This window comes from Trachurus trachurus (genome assembly GCF_905171665.1).
Source record: "Trachurus trachurus genome assembly, chromosome: 14".
Taxonomy (NCBI): Eukaryota; Metazoa; Chordata; class Actinopteri; order Carangiformes; family Carangidae; genus Trachurus; species Trachurus trachurus.
In genome coordinates this window covers 12,784,087-12,811,394 of record NC_139903.1, presented here as the reverse complement: position 1 = coordinate 12,811,394, position 27,308 = coordinate 12,784,087, and the positions used below count along the sequence as shown (strand labels likewise).

General features: G+C 40.7%; 1 protein-coding gene across 7 annotated transcripts in view; it reads left to right on the top strand.

Annotated features, from left to right (window-relative positions):
- LOC310997596 (unconventional myosin-XVIIIa-like) overlaps positions 1 to 27,308 on the top strand; it is a 60,794-nt gene that overhangs the window by 5,254 nt on the left and 28,232 nt on the right. For 2 of the 7 annotated variants that reach the window (XM_083987347.1, XM_083987346.1), the window contains exons 1-23: positions 4,784 to 4,941; positions 5,556 to 5,812; positions 5,960 to 5,982; positions 6,816 to 7,619; positions 9,800 to 9,889; positions 10,092 to 10,163; positions 12,000 to 12,059; positions 12,743 to 12,830; positions 13,208 to 13,314; positions 13,403 to 13,579; positions 13,701 to 13,911; positions 14,024 to 14,166; positions 14,351 to 14,451; positions 14,627 to 14,690; positions 15,078 to 15,222; positions 18,208 to 18,378; positions 19,252 to 19,342; positions 19,706 to 19,898; positions 21,676 to 21,762; positions 24,006 to 24,144; positions 25,207 to 25,366; positions 25,479 to 25,665; positions 26,995 to 27,220. In XM_083987347.1, the coding sequence (XP_083843473.1) occupies positions 5,773 to 5,812; positions 5,960 to 5,982; positions 6,816 to 7,619; positions 9,800 to 9,889; positions 10,092 to 10,163; positions 12,000 to 12,059; positions 12,743 to 12,830; positions 13,208 to 13,314; positions 13,403 to 13,579; positions 13,701 to 13,911; positions 14,024 to 14,166; positions 14,351 to 14,451; positions 14,627 to 14,690; positions 15,078 to 15,222; positions 18,208 to 18,378; positions 19,252 to 19,342; positions 19,706 to 19,898; positions 21,676 to 21,762; positions 24,006 to 24,144; positions 25,207 to 25,366; positions 25,479 to 25,665; positions 26,995 to 27,220 (3,379 nt within the window). In that variant the 5' untranslated portion in view covers positions 4,784 to 4,941; positions 5,556 to 5,772. Of the gene's footprint in view, positions 1 to 4,754; positions 4,942 to 5,555; positions 5,813 to 5,958; positions 5,983 to 6,815; positions 7,620 to 9,799; positions 9,890 to 10,091; positions 10,164 to 10,967; positions 10,995 to 11,999; positions 12,060 to 12,742; positions 12,831 to 13,207; positions 13,315 to 13,402; positions 13,580 to 13,700; positions 13,912 to 14,023; positions 14,167 to 14,350; positions 14,452 to 14,626; positions 14,691 to 15,077; positions 15,223 to 18,207; positions 18,379 to 19,251; positions 19,343 to 19,705; positions 19,899 to 21,675; positions 21,763 to 24,005; positions 24,145 to 25,206; positions 25,367 to 25,478; positions 25,666 to 26,994; positions 27,221 to 27,308 lie in introns of those variants that run through there. The other 5 variants (XM_083987349.1, XM_083987348.1, XM_083987351.1 and 2 more) reach the window with 5 other exon arrangements.

Here is a 27,308-nt window from a genome sequence, read left to right as displayed (position 1 = left end):
TAGTGTGATGTTCAAATATTGTGTTATATTGTCTCTATTTGCATCCAATGCATATACCTATTTAACTATGATTTTGCATTATCCTGAACCGTGGGAATTAAGGTGTCCACAGCCAGAGACTCAGTTCATTAGCTCCCCTGGAGGAGACGCTTGTCTCGGTGTCTTACTTTGTCCTACATTCAACCAACCTTGATGATCATCGTAAGAGGGGCCATTTGAAAAAGCAGAAAATGTGCATGTGAGGCTGACCTAGAACCAACAGCACTATTTATAGGTGGTTATAATAAGATCTGGATTTTAGATCTAGAGCTCTGCAACACGGTTAGATACCATATGATGCAAGAACATGCTGGATGAACTTATTTAAAGGAAAAGTTTAACGTTTGTTCAAAATAATAAACTTGTTTAGTTACTGAGAGTTGTATGAGAAAGTTGATGCTGTTCTCATTCCTGAGTTTATCTTACCATACCATAAAGACTGGTGGTGAGAGATGTTCCTGTCCTGATATCAGCATTGTAATGTCACAGACCTACAATAGAATATTGTACTGGTATTAGCACAGATCCAATACCACATACTTTACTGATAAACGCCATAATTTCACATGTGGATAAAACAGTTCCCAGAAATCAATTCTTCTTCACTGCAGCAGCAAATAAGTGCGACTAATGACAACAATATGCAAGGCTTTAATTTCCAAGAACTGGTAGATGTGTTAGGACTTACATTGTAGGGATTTATGTATACAGTGTTAGCAGTATAGAGCAACCAGCAATGATCGAACTGCAGTCACAGTACAGTAATAAGGAGCCTATTACAAAACAAAAACTGGTGAGGATCAGTTACACGCCACTTTCCATCTGTCTGTTGGGTTTTTCTTTTATGGTTTCTGATTACAGTAATGTCAGATGGTTTGCTCTAGGCCGTTAAGTGGGCCCCTCCCCTTCACTCACACGGCTGGTTGGCTGTAATAAAAAAAAAGGAATCCAATGTATAGGGTTGTGTTTTCAAAAGAAAAGCATTTAAATGTGCCATTACATTAATTGTGGTGATTATGATTATGATAATTACATGTCACATTTGAGAAGTATGCACAGTTGAATACATGGAGCTTTTGCTCACTGGATGCAGCCAATTTCCACATTACACAAGAGCAGATCTGTGCTCTCAGGGGCCCCTTGGTTGGTTGGTTTTGTTACTTTTTACTGAAAATCTCAGGAAATAACATATAGAACTTGACCAGATATAATCATGCTGTTGAGATCTAGGACTTTGTTCAGTTTGGTGCAGATCCATAATTTATGTCTGACAGATGTGGAGGATTATTTTGGCCTTGACTGAGTTACGAGCACAACTGAGTGCCATAAAGGCTTTAGTAGAGATTTTGGTTTATTTCCTGCTCTTCATCATACTCACTTTGTCTTACTGTACAGCACTCAATACACGACTGACTGATCTGAGGCACTGGAAGCTGGTAAATTCTCACTTTAAATAGGGGGGATGATTCAGGGACTTAAAGAAAGCAACAAACAAAACCAGTCTGGGTGGGAACTTGCGGAGGATTGCTTAATCCTGTAAGTCTCAACAAGGCGCACAAGCAGTGCTCATACTGTACCATACATCCTCACAGTTTTATATACAGGAATCCTCTCTGTACGTGAGCAGCTGTTCCCTGAGTAATTCTCATTTTATTGTTGTTTTCCAGATATTCAGATGGGAGGGAGAGTGCTTGAGTTTTTCAAATTTCCAGTTGGTTGAGGTTAATCAATAGGTTAAAGGCACTGTGGAGCTAAGTAAGAATGCTGTTTTGCAGGGTACTCTCGACATGCCAGACACCAAAAAGGTGCTGATGATCATGTCTCCTAAACTGGATAACAACATCTGAGAACTCTTACCTGGCCGTTTGAACCTTTTGAGTTTCCTATGAGAAATTGACCTCTGCCTTTGTTTGCTGAACGTTGCCATTGTGTAGTTTATAATTAGTCAGTCGAGCTTTCAGCACCGCTTTTTCATTTCGAGTGGTTGAATGCTGGTGTGGCCTGTGGCATCATCTACTGTAATATCACATCACTGCATCACTTATCTCTCATCCCATACATTTCCAGTCTCTCCGCAGACCAGACACAGTTTTATTATTAGGAAATTAGCAAATGTTGTAATCCACCTCCCCAAACCCCCCAAGCTGCCCATTTAAATGACATCATCCTCATTTCCAGTGTGGGGTTGCCACAGTAGCAGAGAGCATTAGCACAGGCGTGGATTAAAAAGAGGTGGGGCTTTGAAGGATAAAGCTGATATGATAGAGGCTACACTTGAGATTTGTCCTTCCTGCCATTTCTTGATGTAAATTTTCATAATTTAACTCTTTATTTGACACAAGCGCCTGGGCTTCACCTCTATGTCATTTTGTCAGCTGAAGTGAGGAACTGTGAGTGTTTTGACACAGGCATTCATACTTGACATTCTTGGGTGTGTCACTCAAAGCACGTCTGCCAGTGACACATAGAAACTCGTCAGATACACCCTAAAAGTGTCAGTCATGACGAAGGAATATTTTTTATTGTGCATCACTGTGAGTTTCACAAGACCAGTACTGTACTGTGACTAGTATCACGTACAGTACAAACATGTAAACATGTATATATGTTATGTTATGTTATCGCTTTGTTATCTATACATACATCCAGCATCATCCCAGATATCTGTGCAGGTTTCAGTTGAAAATGATCTTTGGCTGTTACGTGAGACCTTTTTTAAATTTTTGCTTCCATCAAATCACAGGAACTACAGGTGAGCACACACCTGAGTGTGAATCCACTGCTCCTCAATCATGTCCACTTGGCCTAGTTTCAGAGAGAAGTTCTGATTCTCAGGCCTATTTACTATAACTGAATTAAATCTGGGTCACATCCTGGAATTTCCAGAGGATGGCAGAGTGTGATCCCATGATTCATTCCTGCTCCCAAAGCATGGATGCTGTTCAAATGTCTGATTTCTGGCTTCTTTTCATGATAGTATGTAAAGACCGAAATCCTAATCTGAAAAAGTGAGCTTGTCTTGATGAACGCAATGATTTTGCTGCATGATTGAACAAATAAAACAAGTTCCTGACACTTTGAGATGATTGGCTGTCACAGGTCTTTAGATTTTCTTTAGCTTTCAATTGGTATTTGTCTGTTGTCTTGGTTAGAGAGTTGTACAAAGAAATAGCAGGAGATGTGGAGAATCTATGAGAAAAGTCTCTGCGCCTCATACTATATATACTATTTCACATGCACATTTTAGAATATATATATATTCTAAAATGTGCACGTGAAAATATATACAACAGTAACTTGTGTATTGAACCCCTGTTTATGTTACACAACAATTCACAACATGATACAAAAAGATTTGATATTATAGAGGATTTAACTGGGTCAATCAGATGTGTTTATGTGTGTGTATAGAGTCCTTAATCTTTAGTGTGCAATAACCATGTGTAGACAAACAGGCAACATGATGCTGTGTCCCAGTAACTGACTCTGGGGATTAGCAGACTGTGATAGATAGACCAGCTAGGCTGTGTGTTTGGCTGCCTCTTGCTGAGGGCTCATATGTGAACTTGTGGGCTTATTGTGAGAAAATAATCACATATAAGATGGTGGGTTTTCTTTTTCTTTGTCTTTTTTGGTTTGAGGATTTAATTTTGCACATTTCAATTAAAATGTCACAGTGCGTTTGATTCTGATGATAGTGGATAAAACTGTGGCGACATTCAGTTGTTATCCCTGTCTCCCTTGAGCTGGTTGTTTGATAGATGAAACTCTTAATGAGGGAGAAGAAGATTGGATTAGCTCATCCCTTCCCTGCCAAGCCTGTTGCAACATTTCCGTGTTTGCCTTGTGCGACTACACTCCTGGGACTGTTGTGCTGAAAGCCTACCTCCAGGCAAATCACCCTACATGTGCTTTTACCAAACAGGTTTTACAGCCATGCAGATCTGACAGCTTCTTCCATTTTAAGCTATGTAAAGAAACGTTTTGTCAGAACTGAGAAAGAAGTATCATTTTAAGTTTCTGTGTAATTCTAAAATGTTTTGGATTTTTATTTACACTTCACATGAATGAAATGCATGCTATTTGTCTTATTTGACTTGCCTCCACTGCTTGGTCCTACAGACTTTTAAGTCTTTAATATAAAAAAATACAACATCTTGAATTGGGTCAGTAGTGTGCCCAACTAGAGGCTTGTGTGAAATAATGAGCTGAAATACTTTGTTTAATAGCTCCCTCTTGTGGTGCAAAATCGCCACAACAGACCAGCACTTCTACAAATACTGTATACTGAGGTGTGTCTTCTGATCAATGCCGATTCTACTGATACTTAAGTATTTTGATTGTCATGTGTAATTGGTCCGCACGCAGAGAAAAGCAGCCTTGTTACAGGCTCATTTCTAACATCAGTCATTGTCACCCAGAAAGTATTTGACTTGTTTTGCACTGAGCATTATTGTTTTATCGTCTCTCATTCCCTTGATAACTTGATAGATTTTGAATTCCCCCTGAATGGGAAGAGAATGTAAAACTTTATGTTTACCTGATGGAAGAGGAGGGGGCTGCATCTCTACAATTCCCTGTCAACAAGATAAGAGAGTGAAAAGTGGCAGGGGTAATTGATGTGGTTATGCAAATCCTATTTATAGCCCCTGTGTGTATCAGCAGCTGTCCCTCTTCTTTCTGCCTGCCCAGCCCCTCTCACATTACCCTCCTCCACTTCTCAGACCACAGCTTTACCATGCTGTGCTGACTGTGACCCCGCCCCTCAAGTTGCTATCCCACTCACTCAGGACTAGTGAGTGTGTGCTCCTTGCAGACCCAAGCCCGACCCTGCCTTGGCCCTGACTGCGCTGCTCCAGTGACAGAGTGAAGATTGGAAGGTTAACCGGGCCTAGAGAGAAGGTAATGGGCTCGGGCCTCTGTTGGACTGTGTGTGTGGTGGGCAGGGGTGATCTGCTCACGGTGTACATGCTCTGCTTAGCAGTTCCATTTGGGCACTGATGGCGCCTCAGAGTGGCCTCCTTTGCTGCTGAAACTATTTATAGGAGTCAGTCTGACTGATGAAACCAGGGCCGGGGGTGGTGAAACATGTTGCTGCGCAATTTACTTTGTTTAGTGCGTAAAGACACATTTTTACCTTTAAATTGCTAATAATATAATTATGTGTAGCCTATGTGTATTTGTTTGATTATTTTCATTATTGATCAGTTATGTTGGTGGGTTTTGCTCTCTGATGTCATGTTTTAAGATTGAGCCTGTACAAATGAAAATACTGACCAGCATTGCTTGTAATTATTTTGAATGTTGATTGAAATGAAGGGCAGTTCTTCATGAAAACTTATAATGAGGGCTTGAGACCGACATGCCACTATGGTTTTGAATGAAGATTTTAAGTCCTGTTTGTTATGTAGGTCTTGTCAGAGCTTTGTGTTCATGTTTCCCTCTTGTCTTCTGCTGTGTGAGGAAGAAAACAAACTCATCTCTTTCATTATGTTGTCCATGTGTTCTGTTCTCAGTGCTGCATGGTTCCACTGCCCTGTTGGTGTGTGACCTGTTGTGTGCAGAAAACAAGTTCACAGTGTCCCACCGCTCACCCCTAAATTCCCGTTCTCCATTGCTCCGCACAGTACATCCTCCTCTTCTTCCTGGCTGTTTGTTGTTTTTTTCTTTCATCATTCCATATATTTATCATCCGCGCCGCCTGGCTTGTTCCATGACTTCTGGCCTACCACCATGGCATACAAATCACGCTTTTCATTCTGGGAGCAAAAGGGAAGTCTTGCTTTTGTTTTTTGGCCTCAGTTTATATCTGCATCTTGTTGCTTGTTAATATTGACAGTTAGTCATTTATGTTGAGAGTGACAAGCTTTGGTCTGAATATGTGGTTTGATTTTTTTTGTGTTGCTTTTTCTTGTGTAGGTTAAAGTTGAGAACAAGCCAGATGTAAGTGCTGCATGTGTTTGGACAGTCTTCATATGATACAAACCGTGTTGTGTGCTGAAACATCTTAACTAACTAACTCATGAACACAACCTTCTGAAGGCTAAAGTTAATTTACTTTAGAGTGGCCCCGGGGAGTTAGCGCGTGAATATTGGACTAGGTGATGACAAGCACTGACAGGCTTTGAGATATAATATAAGCATATACAGGCTGTACCAGCAGCAATTTAGATTCTTTGCTTTAGGTGTTTTGTTTGTAAACCAACAAAAATGATTACATTCAGTGTTTCTCATCATGCATTGTGTTTAGCCTTGGGATCTCACAAATCTGTCATGTGCATTTCCATAAAAGATATTCACATTGCAATTTTTAAGAAAGATTTTAGGTCGAGCACCATTTATATACGTACTCATAGTCCTCCTCTTTCATGTCTGTCACTACTAACTGATGATGAAACCACTAGCAAAGATATGCCACCTTGTGTGTCCTTGTGTGATACAAACAAAACCCATCTCTGAAAGCATCATTAAGTTGCAATACATAACACTCAATACAAAGTTTGTATGTTTCCTTTTTCCCTAACTCAGCTAATTAGGCTCAGTCCATCTCTGATCCATTCTAATGCAGTTTGCCACTAATATCAAGTGTTAAAATTCAAAGGTTGGTCTGATCTGCTTGAGTGATGATTTTGAGATGCACATATAGAAATACATAAGCCATTTTTGAATTATCTTCGATGCAGAGTTTTTGTGCCCGATCTTTGATAGTTCATCTGCCTCAGCTACAGTATGGGAATAATCTGCACCCTTGTCTGCCCTGCTCTGTTTGTATCCAGTCTGATGTAGATAGTCAGCCTCAGACAGTCACTACACCTGGGCTAGACACAGGAAGTGGTCCACAGTCAACTGCGTCAACAGCTGAAACGTCCAATAGTAACGCTACCATGGGGTTAGGAGGACCAGACCCTCCAGGCGAGGAGCAGAGTTCCAGTGGTAAAAAGGTGGTGAGGGTTGTTAGAAGAGTTGTCAGAAGAGTGGTTCCTGCTGCTGCTGCTGCTGCTGCTGCTGGGACGGAGGAGCAGAGCCAGCCTGCTGCTGCCGAGGCGGCTAAAGCTGTGCCCAGACCCGCTAAGGCAGAGAAGGATGATATCTCCATGGGCCTGGCCAGTCTGATGGGCAGAAGTCGAACCAAGGAGCACAGGCCTCGCACCCGCACCCAGGACCGCAAAGAGGAAGAGGTGAAGCAGGAGGAGGAGACAGAAAAAGTGACAGAAGAGGAGGAGGAAAAAGCTACAGTGGAAAAAACAGAAGAGGCTGCGTCCACACCTGCTCCCACTACCTCGGCACCAACCCCCGTGCTGCCGAAATCTAACCCCCTCACCCCTCCAGCTGGATTCATCCCTCCACCAAAGCCCGACCCTTTGGCCCCCCCTGCTGGTTTCGTTCCTGTCTCCAGACAGAATCTTTTGAGTCCTCCACCTGGTTTCATTCCTGCTCCAAAAAAAACTAGTCCAGTGCCCCCAAAACAGAACCCCCTTGCAAGACCTCCAGGATTCATCCCCGCCCCAAAGACAGACCCCCTAGCTCCTCCTGCAGGGTTCATCCCGAAGCCTCGTACATTTGGTGTCAAGAAGCCGGAGGTATTGTGTGAAAGAAGAATTGCACGTTCACTACTTAACCTCGGGGTGGAGCATGCTGTGTGATAATAACAGAGACATTATTGCACATATCCATGAATCTCATTTTGTTTACCCTGACAGGCATCTTCAGCTAGAGTGTATTTGCTTCTAGACATGTTGCAAATTATGATGTCATCATAATTAGGCTACAGCTAATCTTTGTAATGGATAAAATAACCAAAACTCCACAGGACAAGTTGCTGTTTATCCCTGACAAAAACTAGTCTTGATATAATGAAGCCAGCCTGAATAAGTGAAGCAAAGCAGGGCACATGCACCAGCTCATGATCAGACTTCATCAGTGGGTATAAGGGGCATGCTCATGGACCACACTCTGCTAGTCCGGTCAGTTGGAGTTGTCTATGAGCACTGAGCTGGGACTCATTACTGTCACATTCTGCAGACAAAGCTTTGAAGCTGTGCTCTGTCTGCTGTAGTGTGGACCACTGAGGCGGGGGCTTCAATGATCTTTTGGGATGCTTTTTAGAGAAAGGAAGGAATCAGGATAAGAATTCACATTCAATTTCTTTTAGACTACACATATCTGTAATTGTTACAAGTTAAATATCCTTTTCTTAATAACAGTTGATCAGAAAACCATGATCCCACTTTGTCAGGTGTGTCTTAATACATACATAATTAAATTCAGCCTGAGCTTAATGTGTAGTATTGAATATTATTGTTAATATTTCGATTTGTACCTCAGGCAAGATTATGTTTTGTCCTGAAAATGTTGTCAACAGATGTCCATGAGATCTGGCAAACAGTTGGGTATTTGGAAATAGAGCAGAGGATTTAATTTTAGAGATATGTGCATGTTTGCTGCTTCGGGGAGAGATTCGGGTTTCAGTTATTGAAAGCAGGATCAAGATGTCAGCTGACACCAAAAGGCCAAAACCACTTTAAGTGGACCCCACAGTATATTTGTGTTTGACTAAGCATTCTTGGAGGTCTGTGCTGCCTGGATATTTTACTGATAAGATATCACAGGACCTACATATCAACTGAAACAAAAAGCATGTTTCTGTTGTTGTCATAATAGTAGGATAGAGCACGCACATCCAAAGTATTACAGGTGCAGGACTAACAAACAAACAGACTTTAAGAAAACGGGTGAAGTCCGCACACTGTTGTAGCTCCTCAAATGTTTATTGTAGGCTATAAGATCAACGTTTCGATCACATAGATCTTTGTCATCTTCGTCTGTTGTTGACATGACACACCTCAGCCATAGCCAATAAAAACAAATGACTACCTAATCACTGGGAATATTGAGTCACATCCAGTTCCAACTTTTAGCATATAACTTTACAGAGCAAAACAGAGTGTAAAATAACCATTGCAAAGACTGTATTTAGACTTAACATGACCGAAAAAGAGAAATTAATAATGTGCAGATTTTTTAAAGATGTAATTTTATCCTGATTTAAACTTTTTATCTTTACTTTTTATTTATGAAATACACTGTCGAGCTTCAATGCAAATCAGATCAAGCTATATACTACTGATCCAAGTGCTGAAGCTGCAGACAATTACAAACCAATGATGTTGAAATTTTGATAGTTCAGTATCAAGTGCGGATGACTCCACATGAAGCCAAGATGCAGATTCGCTTCGCCACAGGAAGCACTTGTTTTATTCGCCCCTTCGCTCGCATGGACTGGAAGTTAACTGGAATATTCACCACTGTTATTTGCATGCATGTGACCGCAGCCTATACTGTCAGACAAGGCGTAGAAGCACTGACAGTGTTTTTGTAATTAAGACTCAGACTTAGAGATATTTTATTGATCCCAAAGGAAATTCAAGAATCCAGACATATAATGTAAGAAGGGCACAGAAAAGCAATATAACACAGAAAAGTAAGAATAAATATACACTATTTACATCCATATGAAACAATGTACATACATAATAAAGAAAAAAAGGAAAAACGGTACCAAATTACAAAGAATTCCTCTAGGGATGGACAGAAGCTACGCAGCACAGCGTTACATTTTTGGGAACAAACGTCCCTTGTAGTTGGTCGTACTTTTGGATGTGTTGAAACATTAATATCATGCTCATCGTCATCTTCCCATGTTCACTCCATCTCTGTGTGCATGTTTGTCTGTGTGAATATTTACATACACTGTGTAAAGGTAAAGGAGACATCTTTTCCCCCTGTGGCTTCCAATGGCAAACCGTCCCCTGTTGCACAGCCCCAGGCCCCGTCCACACAGAAAGAACAGGTGTGTCTTTATCTTGCTGCAAAGCTTCACCTAACAGTGTGTTCAGTGTGTGAGGTTTTTTTTTAATGGAATGCTTCTACCTGCACATTCACTTTTTTTAGTTTGTCTCAAGTGGACAATCATAGACAGTTAGGCTACCTGTGTGGATCATTGATTTTACTTTCTGGCTACCCGTTGTGCAACTACTACTATTCGGCTGTAGGTTCCAGGGCTGATCCCCTCTGAGGAAGATCACAAACGTGTGAAGAGGATCTTCACCATCAATGGCAACGATGTAACATTTTTTTTTTTTTTTTTTTTTACCTCAGTTTGTTTGGTTTGCACCTGCCATGTTTTACCAGCCCCTGTGACCAGCCTGTGTCAAGTGCTTGAATCCCCAGATAGAGGAAATTATCCAAGTCCTTTTCAGGCTGTCCCATGCTTTCCCCCACTGCAGATAGGTTTCCTTTTACAGAGACGCCCCCCAGGAGAGTCGGCTACTTTGTGTGAAACATGACTCTTTGAGAGATAATGTCTCTGACTCACAAGTTAAGGAGATTAATTCAGTCACTTCTGGAAAAAGGCGTAATTGGAAATATAAGATGGACTTGTTGAAAATGATGAGAAAAGTACTCGTGGATAATTTGGTAACTGTTAAGAACCTTTATGTTGGGCTCATGAACATACAGTGTATGCATGATTGAAATTATACACTTATATGAGATAGTTGTACCTTTCTTTATTTCAGAAAAGATAACAGCATGAATTATTTGACTCTTGTGGCTGACCTGTACACTTCTGATGATGGATTTATACACCTTTACTTCTCTTGTTGCCTTCCTCCCATTAATTCTATAGTATTTATTGCTTTATTTCTACAAGATTAAGAGGAGCACCTAATGTATGAATTTTGGGATTATTTTTTCAATGCTGGATTATATGGCAGTGTCTGGTTACTTGTTGCTATTCTTTTTTTTTTAACTTTATCTTGCCTTCACCTCCTGTTGTCTCAAATTATGTCCCATGTCTCTTCTTTTGCTTCTCCGTGGGTCATTGGATCCTGACTTGCCGCTGTCCTCTTTGCTGTTTGCATGGCTAGCGTGCCAGAGGCCACAAATCCTCTCAGGTACAGGCTGCTCAACCGTGAGTTCGCTGTACTCTCTCGCCTGTGGAGAGCTGGAATCCATGCTTGCTCTCCTCTATTGACCCCTCTCTGCCCTACTTTGTCCGTGCCTGTCTGCCTGCCTGTCTTTTGTCCCCATGCTGCTCTCTGTGGTTCAGTTCTGGGTTCATGTTGAGGACCTGGAATGTACTAAAGTGACATTAATCAGTGGTTAAAGGGAATTTGGAGGCTTCTCGAGAAGGATTTAGAGGCTCTTAGCAAAAGGAATGTTTAATTCTATCAATGTTGCTTTCAGTTTACAGTTAACACAATGTGCAGCTGTGTATTGTCTTGCCACATTTGCACTCCACATGCACATGTAATATGCAGCTATAAACAATTTATCAAATCTGTTGAACTTAAAAAACCTTTTCAAATGTGTGTCTATGTCTCAATTAATCCCTGAATTAACATGCTGTGACCCAGTATCTTTACATTTTATATTACATTACATCTCTGTGTTAATGCGATACAATTCCTATAGCTGAATTTACAATTACATCACATCACACTATTTCGCACTTGACTGCATGGGGCCTGGCTTTTATACCTTTACTGTGTGCTACTGATCTTGTTAACTGTGACTGTTAATGTGGCAGAACATGAATTTTGTGCCCACAGACCAACACACTGTACTTTAATGCACCTTGTAATCCCTGTTCATTAATGCATTAGTGCGCTAATTCTTTTATGGTGAATCTCTTGAACGGCTCATTTATTCTGATGCCACTGCTTGACTTACTATGGCGCTGTATGACTGCTGCTGGTCTCGCTGCAGTGTTTTGTGTTTTTATTTTTTACTTTTAATAATAATTTGTGACTCAATTTGAATTTCCACTGCACCCCTGATTTGCATTGTCTGGATTGTGCTCTTTGAAATCGCAAATTGAATGCAATGTTTAGCTGAATCCAGTCACTTAAAATAAAATGCTGACGTCTCAGCTGACTTCTACTTCTTCCCTTCTCCAGTCCAAACCAGTAGAAGACCCTGTGGCCCTCCTTCAGGCAGCACACTCAGCTGCGGCTCAGGTCTGGCCATGCGGCTACAACTCACTGTAGCAGTGTTTGCATCCCCATCGTGTGTCAGAGTGATGTGTGTTTTGTGGTTTTCATGTCTGATAAACTATAGTGAGCGATGAGTGGGAGGATTGGCCAGTATTTAGTGAGGCAATCCCACCACCAAGAAAGTCCAGGATATGTCTTCCCCGTGGCTCTACCTGTTGAAGCAGATAAGAGAGGTTCCCTCCTCAGGGTCAGCTCTCAGTAGTTAACTTCCTGTCCCTACAACTCAAACACAGGGAGACAATTCAGTTTTGTTGTGAAATCTTAAATTTGATGTTTTAGAAACAGTTTGTCATATGTCTTATGAACTTACGTATTTTTGCGTATGTGTCGTGTTGATGTTTTTGTGTATGTGATGATGAAGCCCTCCCCCCATCACCCATGATTGTGTGACATCTTTGAACACACTCACAATGAGTTTAATCTTGTTGGTCTAATTCTTGGGCATGAAATACAAAAATGAACCATCCGCAAAAAATCATACATGTCTTTCATCTGTTTTGTGTGACCTGCATGTTTAGTGTTAGTGAATATCTCATTTGTGGTATTCCATTTATGACATTTTCCATCTGCCAACCGTCATTTTGAATGTATAAAGTTCAACGTTCATATAGTTTCATCTCATACTGATTGTGAACCTGTTCTTACAGGGGAAGACAGAGGAGCAGATAACAGCAGAGAAAGCCTGGTATAACACAGAAAAAGTATGGCTTGTCCACAAGGATGGATTTTCCCTGGGTTAGTAAACACTTTTCTTCTTTTGTAGGCAGTGTGTGTTGAAAATATTCTAAAGTGAATTCTGAATTCAGTTTCTTGCCAGAGCTGGTATGTCTGATTGCAAAACTTTGGACCTGTGTGTTTGAAGCATAGAGAAAGCTTTTGAAATTTTAATGTTAAAAGAGGGCACCTGAATAGTCTACACACCATTTTACCTCAGGCTGCGTGTAATTAGATTAACTGTGTTTTCAACATTGGCTGCTTGTTTCATTTTAGACATTATTAAAATGGATACAGCTGCCACACATTATCAGACATGTAAGATAAGATGAAGCTTTTGCACTCAGGGTGAGATCGTATGTCATGATAAATTAACTCCACGCTTTGTGGCGATGCAGCAACTCTTTTGAAGACAGAGGTAGGCAGCCTGCCAGAGGGGAAGGTGAAAATCCGCCTGGAGAGTGATGGATCTTTATTGGAGGTGGACGAAGATGATGTAGAGAAGGTATTTAATCATCAGATCAACTCTGAACCTCATCAATTATCAATGACGCCGGTGGAGTTTGTGAGAGACCTCTGACTTTGAACTCCAGGCAAACCCGCCGATGTTTGACCGAGTGGAGGACCTGGCCTCTCTGCAGTATTTGAACGAGTCGAGTGTGATGCACTCCCTTCGGCAGCGCTACAGTGGCAACCTGGTGCACACCCACGCTGGGCCGAACATGGTGGTCATTAACCCCATTAGCGCCCCCTCGATGTACTCCGAGAAGGTAGGCCGCAGCCTGTGCATATGATGACTCATCTCTTGCAGAATAATTAAAATGAGCAAACTAACAAAGCGTAATTGATATGTATGACCAGTCCTCTATGAATTTGTCCCCCTCTTCCCAGGTGATGCAAATGTTCAAGGGCTGCAGAAGGGAGGACACTGCCCCTCACATTTACAGCATGGCCCAAGCCGCTTATAGAAACCTCCTGACCACTCGCCAGGATCAGTCCGTTGTCTTGCTAGGGAAGAGTGGGAGTGGCAAGACCACCAACTGTCAACACATCATCCAGTATCTTATTACCATTGCTGGCAGCACCAACAAAACCTTTTCTAGTAGGTTTGAAAGGACCAAAACGCTACATAACAATAATAAAAATTCAGTATGAGTGTGTGTTGTTGTTTGTCCCTTAAATGACCGTACTGTCTGTGTCTTTGTGGTCTGTAGCAGAGAAATGGCAGGCGGTCTACACTGTTTTGGAGGCATTTGGAAATGCCTCTACCTGTATGAATGGGAATGCCAGTCGTTTCTCCCATATTGTTTCGTTGGACTTTGATCAGGCGGGCCAGGTGACCTCAGCCTCCATCCAGGTACAAACACACACATTCAGCTTTTTAACTCACTGGCACTTCATTACTAACTCTCCAAATACTACGATCTCACAACACAATGTCATAAACTTGTATAGACCTCCAAGCTTTGTTTTGCTTACACTGAATATAATGAATGTGATTTCCGGTCTTTCAAACATCCTGTTCTGTTGTGGCTTTGCAGACCATGCTTCTGGAGAAGGTGAGGGTGACAAGAAGACCAGAGGGAGAGTCCACTTTCAATGTCTTCTACTATCTGATGGCTGGAGTAGACAGCTCTCTCAGGTCAGTTATGCCCATTAAGTATACAATACACAGCTCTGCACTGGATTGATACAGTATTTAGTAGTATGTTGCAATGATTCAGAAAACATGACTCATATCTTCCCTGATGGTGTAGGAAAAAAACAGACATGAGAGATGTTGATGTCTTGTTTTTGTGCTGTTCTCATTTCACCAGAACGGAGCTGCATCTCAACCACCTAGCTGAAAACAATGCGTTTGGAATCATGCCTCAGACAAAGGTAAAGACTTGCTTGTTAAGGGGAGGCTGGATTGGCCTTTTTCCACAAGCAGGAATGGAAACAAAAATATTACTTTTACCTGTTATAAAGATGAGTGTTAAACATCACAGGGATATCACTTTGATCAACATCTCTTGATCAGCTGATTAAGGAACTCTTGGCTTTTTAACATCTGCCAGAGGCATGGAAACGAAACAACATTAATTAGCCTTGTCACGGTTTACTCATAACAAACAAACAGTATAAATGAGAATAGTTGAAATTTGCTAATCTATCACAGGCCAGTCTACCTCCTAAAATGGTGCTTATATTACTTTAAGACATTGCATGACTGATAGTGTAATAAGGAATTTTAGTTTATCATTATATTTTTGCTATATCTGTCAGGCTGAGGATAAACAGCGGGCCTCCCAGCAGTTTTCCAAGCTACAAGCTGCGATGAAGGTTCTGGGGATTAGTGGTGATGAGCAAAGAGCCTTCTGGCTTGTCCTCGGGGCCATTTACCATCTTGGAGCTGCAGGAGCTACTAAGGGTGAGATTTTCTGAACCCACCACTTGGTTTACCTTTTTATATCTTCGTCGCTCCTTGATGTGCTTAATGGTATTCATAATAGAACACACAGCAGTCGCAAAGATGCGAAGGATCATCCTTGACGCACACACACACACCCACAGACTCTACAGTACATGATGAAATCACTTGTATTAGCCCGGAATGACCCCTGTTAGCAGAAATCTCTTTAATAACTCTTAATGTAATGTCTCAAATGTAAAGCCTGCATTATGTCACTGTAGGTAACATCCCCCGTGTGATGCAAGGCAGCTGTAATTCAGATAACTGAATTATGCATTTGCACTTTAAAAGAGTCAGTGAGCAGGTTGTTGGACTGCTCCATCACACTGATCTACAGCTCAGATTCATTCTGGGATAACTGATTGGAGATTCATTGTCACAGTTTTATCCTACAGGATCTGGCCTGTCGTCTCATATTTTGTGTTAAACTCATATGATTCCTATGTGAATGATCATTTTGAATAAACAACCAAAAGAAAGTGAACTGAAGCTTTGTTAGGGAACAGTTTTGTAGCACAATGACATAAAAAAAACACCCATCAATCTTATTCCGACATTAAGGTCTGACTTAAGTTTTATCTTAGATGATAAGAATGCATCCGACAAATACAAGTAACAGCAGCTTTCTCAAATACAAGGATTTGTTCTTGTCTTTTGAAGCTGTGTGTATGATGAAACCTAACATAAAACAGTCTGATTGTTTTTTCTTTTGTAGCTCTAAAGTCATAGATATGCCTCTCACAGAGCATTTGACTTTCATTTTAAAATTAGATATCTGCCATTTAAAGAGTCTGGAGCCATGAAAAAGAGTTTTATCAAGGCTGAGGTTAATATTGGTCATATTTTATTTCTGAATATGAAGCACCCTTCAGTTTTTCAAGGACAGAATTATTTATGGTTTTCAAATAAATGCCTGTCCAAACAGAGACAGAGATAGAGAGCAAAGTTGTTGTTTATTCACATATAATATGACATCTTAGAGAAGTAGAAGTTTTGGATTCTCTATATATTATTCATTGGAACTTCTCGCCAGTGCAGTTTGGCAAATTTAGCAAAGTCAAACTGAGGTTACATCAAAAAATATAGAAACAATATTGTGCCACTGCTGTGCAAATCATTTACCCTGATGTCTCCCTGTCTCTGTTTTGGAAACTCTTAACAAATACAGCATATTAGAATAACTTATAAGATGAAATACAGTGTAGGACTGCAGTGGCAGGAACTCTGTATTTGGTGTTGTTGATATGTCTGTTCATTTTTCACTCTCTGACTGCACTGTAATTGCCAGTCACTTATGCAGAATTGCTTGCCAAAGTATCTTCAGTGATTCCCTCCAGCTGGCTGCCAATCTTTTTGATGGCAGTGTAACACCATCCAGGAGCAGTTCTGAAAATTCCCAGCAATGAATATTGTCCTGCGTAGCATCTGCTGTTGGGAATACAGACCCTAAACAACTTTGTTCTGATCGGCAAATTAGCGAGTGACTTATGGACTTGGATTCCTATTCTCCCATTAAACACAAAGTGGTTCTTATGAAGACACAATACAGAATGGAATAGAAGTTATGACCGTAAATTGATTACCATTAGATTTTGCCTCCCAGCTGTGAAGACACTCCACACCTTCGAAGAATGCCTGTGGTGCCAGGACTTTTTTTGTGATACATTTTCCATTGTTTTTTTGTTGCAGGCAGATACATACCTACCACAAAAAACACAACAAAGACAAATAATACAAAACTAAAAAATAGAAACAAATATAAACTCAAAAAGCACTGTGGCAACCCTTCGCTCCACACACACCATAGTTTCCCATTTAGAGTACCATAATATGTGCAGGTGTAAAGGATCCAAAATTTAACAGAAGGTAGAAATGGTGATTACCGCATTTCTTAATTTTTTTTATCTGCCATCATTTTATACACTGCAGTTGCACCATACACTCTTGACACTTACAGGACTTTATTTATATTTTGGCTTTTACATACAGTATAAAAAGTATATAATAGATGATCTCTGGCAGCTCTGTGGTGAAACACAAGAGGGCAGCAATGATCTCTAATCCACCAGAACTAATTACAAGGACCACCGGAAACAGGCTCTTCTCTGTGTATTGTACTTTCAACACTTATGACTGATTAGTGCAGTTAGAAAAAGGCTTACTGCATTGAGATTTTTAAGAGCAAATATTGTACATGTGTATTTTTTTTTGTCTGGAATAGTCATAAACTTCCTTAATGTTTTATTCAGTAATATTTAATTATATTGCCAAACCCAATTTCATCTTTGATGTTTTACCAGAATTAAAAATAGCTGTGGTGGCGAATATCTATCAAAGCTAATATTTAAATGTCTTTGCTTGTCTTCCCAACCATCCTGCTTATCATCATGAAGAGTGTGCAGGGCTTCTGCAGTGCTGATGAAACAGATAGAGCCCACTACTCTGTGTGAGAAATCCCCCAGGTTCTGTTTTATGTCTTAGAAGATACCACTTCATGGTGGATTAAAACAGAAGTTTGCGCTCATATCTGCATGTTTCCATCACTCCGCCAACAGATTAAAGAGAAACTTGTCTTTTCTGACAGAGGTCTTTATGTAAATAAATTAATTGTGTCCCCACTAATGATAAGTTTTGCTTTCATTCTCAAGATGATAAAAGGGGCAATTATTACTTCAACTTCACAGACAGTTTTTCAACACTGAACAATAGAAACTTTTACTTATAGAGGCTTTTTCCCCCCCATGATGTATAGAAGTCTCCAAGCCGGCAGCATTTTCACCATGCTTTTAGTGCATGTTCTCACCAGCTGTGTCAGTGTCAGCTTGACCAGAACATAATCCTACCCTGTCACAGAGAGAATTGTCACAAAGCTCCCAGGCTATAGCCATGCGCCTGTGGTAGTTGGCAGAAGGGCTAATGGACGTTTTCATGCATGTGTCTCAGCTGGCAGGAAACAATTTGCACGTCATGAGTGGGCCCAGAAGGCAGCCTACCTGCTGGGCTGCACCCTGGAGGAGCTCTCCTCCTCCATCTTCAAGCACCAGGCCAAGGGCACCCTGCCCAGAGCTAGTACCATCCGCCAGGCTTCTGACGAAAATGGCACAGCAGATGCAGGTACTCCACAGACCGCATTTACCAACAGACTCTTTCTTCTTCATTTCTCACAGCACCCCCTACAACTCCCACCCCCTTTCTATTTCTCTTTGTCACTTTCACTCTGTTTCCACACACACACATACACACATTTCCCTCCACTCATCACCTGAGGGAAATTGCATGCTCTGGAAAAAGTAAAGCTTATCTTAGTAATGAATACCACAGCTTTACAATGGCTATTGACAGATAAGTGCACACACTATGTAGAGACAAGCAATTTTGGATCCACTCTTCATTCATTGTCCTTGAAATCATAATTGCCTCACATTGATTTTTCACATGTGCAGGTCTTCAGACTTCCATCAGAACTGCAACATACTTTGAAGGGCAGGAGGATACAGTTAAAACTGTTACGCAGCAGGGATGAGCAGAGTTGACCTCTGTTTCACCTTCCCTTCGTCTCCCCTCACACATGAGCATACAGTCATAGATGTCTCTGTGCATGCATGCAGCCATGCACATACTCCCAAGCACCCTAAATTCCCTATTTTAAATGATAGTGGACTGAATTAACAGAACTTAACAGGTGGCCATCGCCTCCAGGCACAGAGGGGCTTATTCGTTGTTTGATCTGACCAATCCAGAAACACCTGAGTCCTTACATGACACTGCTTTACAGTGATAATTTCCAACTCATTTTGAATACTTAATGCCTTTGGTCATAATATGTTCAAATGTAGCACATTCTTTTAGAAGCAAATTTAGTGAATGTTGTTTTAGTCTAGATAAAAAATATAATTTCCTCTTCTGCTTCACCTGGCCTTCGTGTTTTCTGTTGATGTAGATTGCTGTGAGCTGACTGTTTCTGTCTCTGCCTCCTTCTCATACCAGGATCCAAGGCGACCGCCATGGAGTGTTTGGAGGCTATAGCATCTGGGCTTTACTCTGAGCTCTTCACTATCCTCATTTCTTTAATAAACCGGTCAGTATTAGTGATGCAGTGGTTTACTGAAGCTCTATCAAACTGAGGATGTCATTTGGCTGCATCTTTATATAGTGGATACATAATGTTTTTTTTTCCTTCAGTTCATAACTTTACAAATCTCGACATAGTGAATAAAATGAATTTTGAGGGGTTTAAATTGCTCAAACCATGTTGTTTGGAATTTACACGTTTAGGACAGAATTTGGAATATTTATGGTCAAGGTTACAATCAGGCATGTGGTGGAGAGAGCTAAGGTTAAGGCTAGTTATATGCAGTGAATGTAATCAATACAACATCATCTCAAAGTGCTAATATTTGTGTGTATGTGTGTCTTCGCGTGTGTGTCCTGTGTGCTTCAGGGCCTTGAAATCCAGCCAGCACTCCCTGTGCTCTCTGCTCATCGTGGACACACCAGGATTTCAGAACCCCAGGCTGACGAAGCGCGAGTGTGGTGCAACCTTTGAGGACCTCTGCCACAACTACACTCAAGAACGTCTGCAAACACTCTTCTACCATCGTACCTTTGTTCAGGAGCTGGAGAGATACAAAGAAGTAAGTGTACACGCATACACATGGCCTCATTCTCATTGTCTTTTCTCCTCCTGTGTCTTTGTCTCTCTCCTTTTGTCTGCTGCTTATTCACTGATACTTCTACTCCAATAGTGCATGTTCACACATCAGATACACCATCCCTCCCACCTGTCACAAGCTGTGACAAGCTAAAGTAGCTCATGTGATAGACTTTCTCATTAGTGATGCCAGTCTTCACCTCCTCTGCAGAGATCAAAGTAGAGCCACTCGTAACTGCCGTTGGGAGACACGCCCACCAGCACAGGAGTGGTGTTGCTTTATGATGAAGGAGCAGTGTTGGACTGCAATAATTGGCCACAGTCATCCCTGATAATTTAAGATATATATATACAGTATATATATTTTACGTAAAAATATATTGTCGGTCACTGCTGTCCCAACTGTCTCAACTCGCATTCCTCTTCTTACTCAAAACTCAGCTGATAACACTCTAAAGTTAAGCAGAGATTCTGGTTGTATTACTTTTAATACTGTGAAGCAGGATCCTGGGATTTCCCTCCCACATTCCCACCCACATCTTCTGCCTGGGAGAAAGGGATTTTTAAGCAAAATGGAAGTATTGCATAAACCTATGTAGTGTAATTCTCTCTTTTCAGTGCATCTTGAAAACAGAAGAAGCTGTGAAACTGTCATTGAAAACTAGGTCAAATTCATTTGAAACAGCCGACAGTAACAACATAGCACTGACGGGCAGGTTCAACTGTGACACACACAACAGGCATATGCCTTATATTGTCAAATGAAATACCGTTGCATGCTGCTGCTGCGTGGATTGCTCTTGTTTTTCACTGACTCTCCGCAGCAGAGAACAAAAACCACTTAGGCTACTTTTCATACACGGTCAGCTAGAACACTGGCATCTGTCATGGCCACACTATTAGCACAGCCAACATTTTCCCACATTTCTAGTGCGGCATGCACTTTGTCACTCTGAGCTGCCGTGCGCCTGTTTTGCTCTGGTGAAGGTAATTTAGTATATTTATTTCCACTCTATTCCACAAATGTTATCATCCGCACCAGTAATGAAATCTGTTAGCTTTTTGATTTAACTATAGGAGAAACTATTTTAGTAAATGCCAAGTGTTCTTGTTATTATAATAGATCTTTTTTTTTTTTTTTTTTTTTTTTACATTTTACATGTTTTCAATGTCCACAGTGGAAGTAATACCTGCATGGACATTAAATAAATCTGGAGCTGCAACCAGAGAATGTTTGGCAAATGACTGACAAGGTTACTACACTGATTATCGATCAGACATGGCTATACCTGGGCCTCTCTGTTGAAATCAACGTTCATGTTTATTTTACATCTGAGAGGGCTCAAGACAATGTTGGATCAGAGTTATAAGTGAGAGACCAGACTGGAACTACTGCCTCAAGAAAAGGGATAATAGACTCCTCTCTCAGAGAAACATGCTCACTCACAGTAACAGTCCCATTTATATACGTACACTCAGTTTTAAAGAACTAATTTTTATTCCTTTATATCTTCACACCACCCTTTACTCAGCTTCATATCAGACCCCTCTTGAAAATATTTAACTATATACATAGAAAGACATTCTCCTAGCCAACTATACTAGAATGTGCAATGTCAGCTTCTGAATGACTGTGTTTCCAAATGATAATGTAAGGATTTTTTTTCAGTATGTTCTATTTTTAGTCTCAGAAAAAAATAACTCTATTTACATCTAACATTACAAAAAAACAACGCTTCTCTGTGACTGTCTTCCTGCAGGAAAACATAGAGCTTGCCTTAGACGACTCTGAGCCCAGCACATCTCTCTCTGTGGCAGTTGTAGACCAAGCCTCAAGCCAAGCACTGGTGAGTACAATGCTTTATTGTGTCTCTTTTAACATTTCTCTTTATTCTCACTTGCATAGTCACTTACTTCCATGTACAGTATAAATCTGGTATTTGTATAATGACTGCTCCTCAGAACAGCCAAAGGGACTTGCATGCCTTTCATGATCTATTTTCACACAGTACTCTCTGGGCACCCTGTTTATATTTAACAATGAATATCAGTTTTAGGCATCAGATGCTTTTTTTCACCCCTTTCTGTGAGTTTTGAAATATTGAATGGTGTTGTTTGGCAGAGGCTAGAAAGAGGGTAGCAGCAGGAAAAGAAAGGTTAGTCAATTGACTTTAAGAAAGAAAATCAATGTTTGGCCTTTTGCAGTCTGTGATCTGCACCATGGAAACAGAAATGGCAGAGTTTAGAGAGCCACAGATCACTTTGGTATAATTCCAGGGTGTTTGATTTGAGTGCTTTACTTTTTTAAAATGGTCCTCATTCTAATGGGATTGTCATCAGAAGCAGTGAACTGTAGTGCATCACACTAAAAACCAAAGGGAAAAAATAAAACACTGATTCCTTAAAGTCATTTCTAAAGTCAGTTCTAAAGATCTGCTGCTGGGAATTAAAAAAAAAAAAATCATCAAAGATTTCTTTTCCACTGTCAAGATGATATTTTTTTCCCTGTTGTAGCCCAGATGTCCGTTATCACAAACAGCCTTAATGCTCAATTCATTGCAAACCTCATAGTTGTCATATGTCTCTTCCAAACGGATACTCTGTGTTATATTTGCAGCCAGTGTAGTGTGCAGTGTTGATAAGGATGTCTCTAGTGTAACATACAGATATCTGCTAAAACAGTTTTTGGTTTTGTGGGTTTGGGATTCCCATGGCGGATCCAACCACATTAACCATCTTACTCTACGTGTCTTTAGCCAATAAGTGCATGACTAAAACCTCTTACTTGGGTTTGTTATAGATTATCGGAGACTCTGGCCTTGGCAGTTGTACATAAGGGGAGTTTCGATTTGTACTGAGCTCAGACTTCAGACAGCCTTGACAAATTATATATTGTTTGGAAGTTTTGAGTCGAACAATGCGTACAAAGCAGAAAATGATCAGCATATCACTGCGACAGCTGTTGTTAAGGAATTGGCTCAGACTTATGGCTATGGCATACAGATACCACCACTACAGATTTTAAATTCCCTATCTCTTTTTCTATTCTTGTTCAGACTTCCTGGTTGTAAAATTTAAAGTTACCTCTCAAAGGAGAACAGACTGATGACTATGATGAAAGGGGTTGAAGAACAGTAACCCTTTTATTCTGGGTGAATTAGCTCTGGCTTGTATCTGGTAACAGGTTAAACATCTGCAGTGGGTGCTAATATCTCTGCCGAACTACCCAATGAGGTCTCATTTACATTTACATGAGTGGTGTCCTGGAAGAAGGCAGCATAAACCTTTGCCATGCACTCATTCCATGATCACCAGTGCTGGAGTGGGTTGTATTTTCTTTTCTGAGTTCACACTAATTAAAATACTAATTGTATTACTTTTTAATCCTTTCTCCCCCGCTACTCCTCATATTCATGAACTCCTTTTTATTTCCATTTAGATTATAAGGAAACGCTAAATTGATGATGCTATTATTGTAGCAACTGCTGAAGGGCACAGAGAGTACAAATGCTTTTGAAAGTTTAATTTCCAATGCTAATATTAATATTAGGCCTGTGACAACTGACTCATACTGGGGAAAACATTAAGCAAACTTCTTTTACTGACAATTAGGAAAGCGACTAATATTTACTGAAACTCTGACTATAGAGGCCAGTACCTGGGATTTGAAGGACCGATTCCCAAATCTCTCATAAGTAGCTTTATTTTCTTTTTTTCTTGTATCCCGGAGGTGGATAAACAGTAAAGACTGAAATATCCTATGATTCATCTGTGTGTTCTCATTAAATAAAGTAAGCTTAATGTCCTTGAAGAGAAGTGGATTGTTACTTGCTGTATCCTGTTTTGTAGCCTCTAGGTTTTTATTGTGTATGAGGACTGTCAGTTATCATTTCAGAAGCTGGCTTTGCAGTAAAGAGAGTTGAGTAGGTACAATGGAAAGTAAACTAAAGCTGCAATCTGGTTAATTTCAGTGAAATAGTCATGTCTGCTTATGTAAAACAACATTTTCTGAGCATGTGAGGATTGCACTAACACGACGTCTGACCTTAGTGCGCCTGTGTGTCTGTGTGCATTCCTGTTTATTTAACAGGTGCGGACAGTTCGAACAGATGAGGCACGAGGCCTGTTGTGGCTGATGGAGGAGGAGGCACTGCAGCCGGGGGGATCAGAGGAAACACTGTTGGGACGTCTGTTTAGCTACTATGGACCTGCTGAGGGCGAGAGTAAAGGCAAGGAGAGGACACACACACACACACACACACACACGCACACGCACACACACGCACACGCACACACACAAACACACACACACACACACACACACACACACACACACACACACACACACACACACACACACACACACACACACACACACACACACACACACACACACACACACACAGAGTCAAGCTTTAAGCTAATATGAAGCATGGTAAGTGTTCTGTCAATGGTCTTCAAGGAAACTGACAGAAAATTGTAATCATCTAAATAAAAAGAACTAATATGAACATTTAATCCAACTATAATATGTGCTATATTGATATTAATGATGTTGACAGCTTTCATCCCTGTTGTTGTGCCATGAAATTTGCGATTTCGTCTGTGAAAGCAGAATCACTCGTAATTCCACTCTCTATGTTCTTTCACACAATTTAGCAACTGTTATTTTAGCTTCAGTTTCAGCTAAATACAATTTTTTAAAAATGTGCTATGCATATGTGTCTCATGTGTTGAGAGACTTATCATATCACTACTCCTCTTTTGTGTTACGGTTCATTATATTGAATAGACTTCATATTAGATTGATTGTGCACAATGCTCTATAGGACAGATCAACGAGTACTTCCCTGTTGGCATCCTTGACAACACTTGCCAAGGTGACAGTTTATGAAAAGATTTGATTTCATGAAAGAATAAGGGGCAAAGTGGTGTTTTAAAACAACAGCGAAAGCTTCTCATTCAGACTTTTTATATAGGCCAGATTGGAGGTTTTCTCTCCAGTTTATTGCCCATATCTCTTAGATAGTCTACTGGATCCCATTTGAGGCAGACCATTGCATTATTTATGAGAATACGGTATCGTGGATCTAAACATTGCACACAAAAATTGCATGGACAGACTAATAGAATCGATGAAGAACTAGGTTAGGAACAGACTGACTGTGTTCAGTATCAGACAGCTTTGTTAAGCCCTTCATGCAGACTGTTTTTTTTTTTTTTTTGCATCTCTCTGTATGTGTTAGCCAGGGAATCTCACAGTGCCACTTGTATTTATATATATACATCAGGTCACACTTTCCTCTTGAAGAGTGAAAAGGATAAGCACTTCCTGCTGGGACACAGTCATGGGACCGACTGGGTAGAGTACAATGTCTGCGGGTGGCTGAACTACGCCAAGCAGAATCCAGCCTCTACTAATGCAACAAGCCTCCTGCAGGACTCCCAGAAGTAAGCAGCACACACACACAAGACGAGTCTTATCTGTGCTGACAATGACATGAAATATTACTTTAGTGGGGTTATTACAGAGCTTCATGCTGAGGTATTACATCTCTTGCAGGAAGATCATCAGCTCGCTGTTCATGACCCGAGCGGCTGGAGCCACGGTTTTGTCCGGCTCTATTGCAGGCCTTGAAGGTGTTTCCCAGCTGTCCTTGCGACGGGCCACCAGCATGAGGAAGACCTTCACCACAGGGGTGGCTGCTATCAAGAAGAAGTCATTGTGCATCCAGATTAAACTTCAAGTGGTGAGAGGAGGAGATACCAGTCTATTTTTATGTTTACACTTTTGGCCACTTTTGAATTTTTACTTCCTTCAATTTGCCAGGAAGTTTAATTGACATAAAAAACGTATTTCATAACAGAGACCAGGTGAAGATAGTGGCCATGGAAAACACTTGCATGCAGCACAAATGCAACATATTACTACATAGACTGTGTGACATGTAAAATGAAGACATGCAAATATTATTGCCCCCATAGCAACATTGTTAATCTTCACATTATCTCAGCCAAGTCGATCTGATATATTAGTGCAGTGCTGCTATGTCCACTGAGAATCAACACTTCAGTTTTTAGTTGATTGTTTGCTAACAGTTTAGCTGTAGAGGTTTGATGGATGGAATAAATCAAGGCTCATAGCTGTAAATTTGTTTTAGCAGCAGTCACAGATAGCTTGACGCAGCTTTAAATAAAATGGATGGGATGAAGGCCAGTGTTTGGGCTGCAGCCTGAGATAAATCTGAAAATGATATTAGGCCCGGTGTTAGTGTGCTATGAGAACAGCTCTGCAGCTATTTAACTTCCACCACCATTGCTTGACTGGATATTAAATAATTCTGCAAAACCCCAGATTACGTTTTTTTAATGGCGTGGCATGCAATTAGAAGAAAAAAAACCTTGCTTTCTACATTATTACTGCATGGCATGTTGAGGGCAAATAAATGATGGTGAAATACGGAAAAGCTAAAGTAGCAATATTCAGAAGAGAGGAAAGGATTGAAATAGACTTTCCCCCATTTTGATTATTGTTTCCTCCAAACACCAGAAACAGCAGTATGACAACTTTCACACTCATCACTCACATGTGAATAAGAATGACAAATGAAGAATGCAGTATCAATGTGATTGAAAAAGCTGAAACATGAAGACAACTCAGACAACAGACAGTGCATATTGATGGAAACACTCGCATACATGATCATGTAGAAATATTGTAAAAGAGGAGAAAAATTATTATTTAATGAAACAAGACCATAAAATCCCATAGAAGAGACACTTAGAAAGCCAACAACTGCATATGGACCATTATATTTTAATCTTCCAGCATTGTCATAAAGTACAAGAAAAACAAGCTTTTATAGAAGAAATTGTAGATGTAACTTGTATGGATGTTGCTAAGATTTAATACACACTGTAATATGTATGCACATGTCTGAGCTACTATACTGTACAGAGCATTTGTTTGTTCTAAGTATAGCAGTCCAAACGCTGTTTATATGTGGATACATCAGTGGAGGATATTACAGTTGGCCCATACCAGGTCGAGTCTCTTGACCCTTTTTCATCTTTCCCAGGATGCCCTCCTTGACATGGTGCGGAGGTCCAGGATTCACTTTGTTCACTGCATATTACCCAAAGCAGATGCCCTCAAGGCTCTTAGTGGATCCCTGTACAAAGGAGGCGAATGTGAGGGTCAAGGAGAGAGCGGAGATCTTGGCCTTATGCAGCTAGATGTAGCTTTGCTCCGCGCTCAGCTCCGTGGCTCCAAGCTGCTCGACTCTCTCCGGATCCACAGGCAAGGTGAGGGAGCCGCTTCAATTACATACCAAGGACAGATGTAGGAATGCAGACCTCCTTGTCCATATGTATTAGGACATGGGTTCCCTAC